This window comes from Mesitornis unicolor, unplaced genomic scaffold (genome assembly GCF_000695765.1).
Source record: "Mesitornis unicolor isolate BGI_N332 unplaced genomic scaffold, ASM69576v1 scaffold25213, whole genome shotgun sequence".
NCBI classification, from domain to species: Eukaryota; Metazoa; Chordata; class Aves; order Mesitornithiformes; family Mesitornithidae; genus Mesitornis; species Mesitornis unicolor.
In genome coordinates this window covers 27,306-34,527 of record NW_010175768.1, presented here as the reverse complement: position 1 = coordinate 34,527, position 7,222 = coordinate 27,306, and the positions used below count along the sequence as shown (strand labels likewise).

At 43.1% G+C, this 7,222-nt stretch overlaps 2 protein-coding genes across 2 annotated transcripts; both read left to right on the top strand.

Moving 5' to 3' along the window:
* Positions 1–912: 912 nt before the first annotated feature.
* LOC104538343 (transforming acidic coiled-coil-containing protein 2-like) lies at positions 913–3,796 on the top strand (the record flags this gene model as incomplete). The annotated part of the gene is made up of 4 exons (XM_010181511.1): positions 913–1,073; positions 1,223–1,329; positions 2,019–2,139; positions 3,228–3,796. Coding segments are annotated over 4 exons (455 nt in total), but the record flags the coding sequence as incomplete, so codon positions are not given.
* Positions 3,797–4,308: 512 nt separating this feature from the next.
* On the top strand, positions 4,309–6,544 carry LOC104538342 (ly6/PLAUR domain-containing protein 3-like). Its single transcript, XM_010181510.1, has 3 exons — positions 4,309–4,360; positions 5,154–5,270; positions 6,339–6,544. Exons 1-3 carry the CDS (start codon positions 4,309–4,311, stop codon positions 6,542–6,544), a joined length of 375 nt encoding a protein of 124 aa, XP_010179812.1.
* The last annotated feature ends 678 nt before the right edge of the window (positions 6,545–7,222 follow it).

Sequence of the window (7,222 nt, the reverse complement as noted above, 5' to 3'; positions counted from 1 at the left end):
ATATTTATATTCTTACCTTATTTTAGTTTCCATCATAGACAAAGGAAAACAGCAATATAAAGCTGCTGTGTTCTGCAGGCTGGTTTTAATTTCAGTATCATTCAAGGTAGCCCTTAAAACATTGGCACAAGAACCGTATTTTAGGGTGTGAAGCATTTTGGAAGACAGTGCCAGACCTTTTCTTAAGGTTATTTGGGTATTCCAATTTAGTACTAAGTAAATTCCTTTAAAAATTTCTTTTCCAGATGGATTTGGGCTCCTGTTGTGTTCTTCCCACCACCCCTGCCTCACATTTAACCACACACAGGGGAAGCCTGGGAGATGTTTCCTGCAGACCAGACCTTAGAAAGCCTATCTAATGTAATGTTTCCTTTCTGGCACTGGCTGCAGCAATCCTGAGAATGAGAGTTTGCAAAACACTGTTTTTCCAGGGGAAGAATTTGAGTTGAATTTCGTTAAACAAAGTACCTTGTTTGTACAGGATTAGAAGAGATGCCAGGAGATGACAAGCGCGTATCAGCAATGGCAAATAACTTATTGCCAGTGCTAGTAATATGCATTAGTGTCCTTTCTGTAGCTCGTGTGTCTGCAGGCAAACAAGGGCAATCCAAACCCTGCCTTTTTCATGGCAACAGCCGAGTTCAGAGTGAAAGAAATCACCAGTACAGAGATATATTTGCATTTTCCCCCAACATAAAAGTATTTTAACTCTCACTATATTTAGCAACCTTTTTCCAAAACAGGATTGTGTCTTTATGTAAAAATGACTTTCCTGGATCCTGCAAACTTACTAATACACAACATAGAGCAAAGTGTAGTAGAAACTATAGATGATAGTGAAATCAAAGTTTTTACTACTGTTACCATTCTGAGAATGTCTTTTTTGTTCTCCCCCTCTCTTCTTTCTAACAGAGGATGAACAGAGAGAGAAATCTGTCTCCCATCACACTGTCCAGCAGCTGATTGTGGAGAAGGAGCAAGCGTTGGCCGATCTGAACTCGGTGGAGAAATCACTGGCAGATCTCTTCAGGAGATACGAGAAGATGAAAGAAGTTCTGGAGGGGTTTCGGAAGGTGGGTCACGTTCAGTCCCCTCCTGCCCACGTTATTGATGTTGTGTGCTGCGGGCAGCCCTTGAAACATCCTAATGTGGCTCCCAAAATGGGTGTCTGTCCTACACTTCAACCTCTTGGGTTAAATCGAATGTAATCTTCGCCTTTCAGAATGAAGAAGTGTTAAAGAAATGCGCGCAGGAATATTTATCACGTGTCAAGAAGGAAGAGCAGAGGTATCAAGCACTCAAAATTCACGCTGAGGAAAAACTGGACAGGTAATTGGTTGTAGACATCTCTTTTCAGGAGTTCGTGCTGCAGGAGGATGGACTTTGCATCCCAAGCCTCCTCCTTCAGTATGCAGAGCAGAGGCTGCTCAGTGATGGAGGGGGGAATTAATTGCCATAATGAGAATTTCTGTAACGTGCTGGTGTTTCTTCCAGCTCCTGACCACGTAAAACACCTTAAATGTCTATCTTTGTCAAATATTTTCGTGTTTCTATAATGTATTTTCCAGGGAAGGTCAAGAAAAAAGCCATTAGCTAGGTTTATGCAGCTATGGAGGGCTATGCTCAGATGTTTGCACCTGCAGGCAATATTCCTGCCCCTGGAGATTTGTGTTGCCCCTGTGTCCATCAGCAGAACGGGATGTGTAGGTGCTGCTCAGCTGCTTCAGTGCAGCACCAGTCAGGCAGTCTCTCCCCAGTAACACCAGATATCTAAGCTGGATCAGCCCAACTTGTGCTGAGAGCGATGGGGAACAGTTGCACAAAAGATAGTGCCAGATGTGCACAGACATAAGCCAAGGAGTGAACATCAGATTGTGGCTTAAGAGAGACAGCTCTGGTTGATTTTTTACATTTCTTTTTTTTCTCATCACCAATCTGTTAAGATGCAGCCCATCCTTCTGTACCCACTGTCCTTTCCTGTAGAGAATCTGACGTGACAAAAATCTGTGTTTTTCTAGAGCCAATGCTGAAATTGCACAAGTGAGAGGCAAGGCGCAGCAGGAGCAAGCGGCGTATCAGGCCAGCCTTCGGAAAGAGCAGCTGAAAGTGGATGCTTTGGAAAGGACACTGGAACAAAAGGTAAGCAGCGACTCGGCTCTGTTAATGCAGAAGTCAACGGGATGACCAAAGTTAAGTCAAACCTTAGAATCATTAAGGTTGGAAAAGACCTCTAAGATCACCAAGTCCAACCGTCAACCCAACCCCACCATGGCCACTAAACCATGTCCCCACGTGCCACATCCAGGTGCTTCTTGAACACCTCCAGGGATGGAGACTCCACCACCTCCCTGCATCCAGCTCTCTGGAGAGCACAGACCATAGCCAAGGTCCACTCAAGGACCTCTCCAGCTCCTCACACCCAGCTGGCCCCAGGGAGGGCAGAGTTTCCCAACCCTTGTAACAAAACCAGCTGTGTGCATTGGGCAGTGCAAGCAGATGGACCCATTTGCCAGGGCTGGATTCAGACTGGGTCAGAGCTGTGTACCAAGCAGGGCCCTTGGTTTGTCTTAGTTCCTGGGTTTAAGATCTTTCTGCTCTAGTTCTTCCAGTTTTTGTTTCCAATTTTAGTTTTAGCTGTAATTCCAAGGCTAGCTTACGCCTCTCCACTGCTAACAGAGGCAAAACGATCAGATACCAATCTGTACAGTTCAGGGCAACAGTGACTGCAGGAAATCTCTGTTTATATCCCATGTTCTCCAGCCCAGCAAAGGAGCTTGCAGTGAGCACAGCTCATCCTTGCTTGGAGCCCTTGGAAAAGAGGGTGAAAATACTGATAGTGCAGCCTAGAAACATATTTACACCATGTGTTATTATGATGTGCTAGGAGTGACTGCTGTAAAGCTCTCTGCTTTAGTGCTGAATGGTACTTATTGTTGGAGGAGCTGTATGTGGAAATAAGTAAGTGTATTGATTGAATTCATTGTATGTAGCTGTGCTATGTATGCATATATATGTATGCATATATCTCTCTGTATGCATATATCACTCTCTATATACATATGCATATATCTGTATATCTGTATACATATAGATACTCTGTTCTCAGTATTCAAGAGAACTTAATTGTCCCACACTTCTCCCAAAGGTTGGATAATTTAAAAAAACCCACTCTCATCTTAATGCAACAAGATTTTTCCTAAGACTTAATACTGCCTTTTCTTTTCCAGAATAAAGAGATAGAAGAATTAACAAAGATTTGTGATGAACTCATTGCCAAAATGGGGAAAAGCTAACTTTTAACCAAATTTCTGGACTTCGATATTGAGTGCAATATGACCATTGGCACACTGATGTCCATACATTTATGTGGACAGGTTATATTTTCACTTTTCGTATGCACTACTGTATTTTCTTTCTAAATAAAGTTGATTTAACTGTATGCAGTACTAAGATGACTATCAGAATTTCTTGCTATTGTTTGCATTTTCATAGTATAATTCATAGCAAGTTGATCTCAAAGTTCCTGTATCAGGGAGATTGTCAAATTCTCTAAAAAATTACAAATTGCTGATCCTAGCCTTCCCTTTGTACATGAGTTCCCATGTTGGATGTCTTTTGGATTTAATATAAACATGTATTACTTGCATGGGGACTCTTGCCTTAAGGAGTGTAAACTTTATCTGCATTTGCTGATTTGTAAAATAAAATGAAAAATGAAAAAAAAAATCGTACCCGAAAATGCATGTCACTTAAATGAAATTCTCTATTGTAAATAAATTTTTTCGTTGAAAGTTGAAGATAAGTATGGCTCTGTTTTATGTACTTCTCTTGCTTACTTCATGGGTCACTGCTTGGAGCGCTCCGTGGGCCACAATATCCTGCTTATGTGCACATAGCTATGTCTATATATAGGTATATATGCTAGATTTGGACTGTTCGTGTCCCAAGCATAGGCTTAGTCTTCAAAAATGTTTAAGACCCTGACCCTGCTCCAGCAAATCACCAGGCAAATGTAATGAGACTTTGCAGGAGTCGGGGGTGGTGATGGGTGCTGGGTTTTAGGCAGTATCTGCCACGGAAAGGTGAACACATTTGCTTCTGGATGAATTTTCCTGCAGGGTTTGCGGACATGAGGTACGTGTGATTAGTAGTACAACCAGAGTAAGCTAGATAAGTAGCATTCTCGCACACCTCTTTATCCCATAAGTTATCCCCTGCAGAGGATTAGGTATGTAAGATAAGCATTAAGGCTTTAATAGCAAACAAACTGCTTTCCTTGGCTAATGGTGCAGCTCCGGTATCCCCACGATGTGGACAGTCTTCAGCCTGGTTCTGGTCAGCTCCCTTTTTGTACTCAAAAGTAAGTCAGCTCCCTTCTCTGTCCTTTTGTAATTGATTTTTCATTTCCTATGTCGGGTATGGCTCAGACTCTTTGCTCTTCTGGGCTTCTCTCTTGTTTGTGTGGTTTCAGATTATCTTGTGTACGTGGAATCTCACCTCTGCTGTGTAATGTAAACATAAATGTGTGCTAACGAATTTAAATGCACGTGTCCCTGCCTGCTCTGCAAGTTTGAAGTACGGCATTTTAAATATATTTCAAATTCATGCTCGACTTTGAAAATACAGTATATAGTGCTTAATTTATTATACAGTGTTGAAACAAAAGCAGAATTCTTAAGAGATAGTGTTGTGCCTTCCTGCTGGATTGTTGCTTTAGGAGAAAATGAGATATGAATCGTAGGAAGATGTTGTGTGTTTGCAATATACTTTTTCATGGTACTGTGGACCAAAGATCATGATGGAGAAGGTAAGAAAAAGGATATTCTAACTTGTTCCACTGGACTCTGCTCTGAAAATGTTGCAGGAAGGTGTGGATGGAATTACAGATTCATCAGATATTCCTGGATTATTTTAAGTGCAAATAGTTAAAACATCATAATAAATGGCTTTTAAAAATACCTTTGAAATCAGTACCCAGACCACTTCTCGTACAAGAAAAATTGATAGGATTTGCAAAAACTAGATATTTTTAAACCTTTTTGCAATTTGTGCTTCGAACGAGAATAGAAGGAGTGCGTAGCTGCTATTTTAGAATACTTTTTGTGAACGCTACCCAGCCCTGTTACGAGTGTTGTTTCTTCTCCCCGTGCCAGGCGAAGCGCTGCAGTGTTACACCTGCGTGGGCTCCAGCGATGAGGACTGCAACAGGCAGGGAACCCAGCAGTGTCCCGGGCACTCGGACGCGTGTGCGATCATCAGAGGACAAGCCAGTGAGTACTCACAAACTGCTCCTACACCACCACGATGAGCCCTGTCCACACTGTGTGAAAGCTGTAAAAATGTGTTTTAAGGATTGCCTGCTTCTTAGTTAGATCTGTCATTTTTTAGTTAAATGACTTACCTGGAAATTAGGAAGGAAGAGAAGCTAAAGAGGCACCACACTTGAGCATGTCAGAGATATTTAAGCTACATCAGTTGCATCTAAGATAAATTGCAGTTATTTCACTCAAGTGGGAGCTTGTTTGTGGGCTGTGATCTGATGTAATTGTATTCATTTACTTGTAAGGAGCAGCCAAACCTGATGTTGCTGCTCAGTGTTGTGATATTAGAAAGCTTACAGGGAGAAATGTAACATGAGCCAGCAGTGTGCCCAGGGAAAGGCATCAGGAATAGTATAGCCAGCAGGGCCAGAAGAGTGGTTGTCCCACCATAAACGGCACAGATCAGGCTGCACCTTGAGTACTGGGTTCAATTTTGGGCACCGCAGTGGAAGAAAGACACTGAGGTGCTGGAGAGTGTCCAATGAAGGGCAACAAAGCTGGTGAAGGAAGAAGTCTTATGAGGAACGGCTGAGGGACTTGGGGTTGTTTAGTCTGAAGAAAAGGAGGCTGAAGGGGAGAGAAACCTTAACACTCTCTACAACTTCCTGAAAGGAGGGGGTAGAGAGGTGGGTGTGGGTCTCTTCTCACAAGTTGCAACCGATGGGACAAGAGGAAATGGCCTCAAGTTACACCAGGGGAAGTTTAGGTTAAACATTAGGAAAAACTCCTACACTGGAAGGGATATCAAAGCCTGGCATAGGCTGCCCAGGGAAGTGGTAGAGTCACCATCCTTGGATGTGTTTAAAACCCATCCAGATATGGTGCTCAGGGCCATGGTTTAGAAGCGGGCATGGCAGAGTTAGACAGTGGTTGGACTTGGTGATCTTAAAGGTCTTTTCCAACCATAACGATTGTGATTCTCTGAGTATTGGCTGGTCAGGGGATGCAGAGGGGATGCAGACAGGGACGGGTGACCGTGGACGTGCTGGTCCTGGGCTCAATGTGGCTCTGTTGCAGGTGGCGTTATGAAGTCCTGTTCGTTCAGGTCCTTCTGCGAGCGGGCAAAGAGGGACGGGTCCAGGGCGCCCGGAGTGAGCGTTCACTGCTGCTACTCGAGCAACTGCAATGCCAAAGGCCTGGGTTCAAGAGTCACCACCTCCACGAGCTACTTCTGTCTCCTGCTCTTTACTTTGCTGTGGCACCCGCTGTTGAAGCTGACATGAGAATGGGGACAAAGCCAGTATCCTGAAGCAACAAGCCTGCCTTTGTAGAAAAGGATTGTTATATTTCCTAACCGCGTTACTCCACGTACCATGTTTCTCAGTAGACAAAGAGCAGTAGGCAGACCTGGGAGATGTTCAGATCAAAATTGTTCCATCTGCTAAAAATGTCTTGATCTCTATGGAAGAAAAGCTGCCCTCTTCTTGTTCTTATTGTACAGATATGTAATATTTTCCTTCAGTTTAGGCAGTACGTAGAAAAAGAAGGAGAAGTCTTAGCTGCCAGCAGCCTTGTAGTCGGGTGAAGGACCAAGATCTTCCAACTGCTGTTTACTGTGGGCAGCCGTTCGAAAGCGAGCTAAAATTTTCAAGCACAAAGTGACTGAAAATTCTAGCGAGCAAATTAGTCTTTCAGAAAACATCTGCAAACTGGACAAAGCCAGAAAACTTGAAATAAAGATGGTTTAGCATTAACACAAACTAGTAAGAAAAGCTCATTGGGAGAATTAGGTACATTATGTGTATTTCCTGGGGAAAAAAACCACCGTCCGGTCTTCTCTTTTCTGATCCTTTGGGGCTCTTACCACAAGATTTGATGAAAGGCAAAAAAATAGAGCTTGGAAGCTGTTTTGATGTGGTAAGCTCCCTCCAAAGATCTGCTTGTTTTCTCTCTGCTACTGG

What these genes read in the sequence shown, in the direction of transcription:
- LOC104538342 (XM_010181510.1), top strand. Translation starts at nt 4,309, where the DNA reads ATGTGGACAGTCTTCAGCCTGGTTCTGGTCAGCTCCCTTTTTGTACTC. An exon ending in CTCCCTTTTTGTACTCAAAA is followed by an intron (nt 4,361 to 5,153) that starts GTAAGTCAGCTC and finishes TCCCCGTGCCAG; the next exon opens with GCGAAGCGCTGCAGTGTTAC. An exon ending in GATCATCAGAGGACAAGCCA is followed by an intron (nt 5,271 to 6,338) that starts GTGAGTACTCAC and finishes GCTCTGTTGCAG; the next exon opens with GTGGCGTTATGAAGTCCTGT.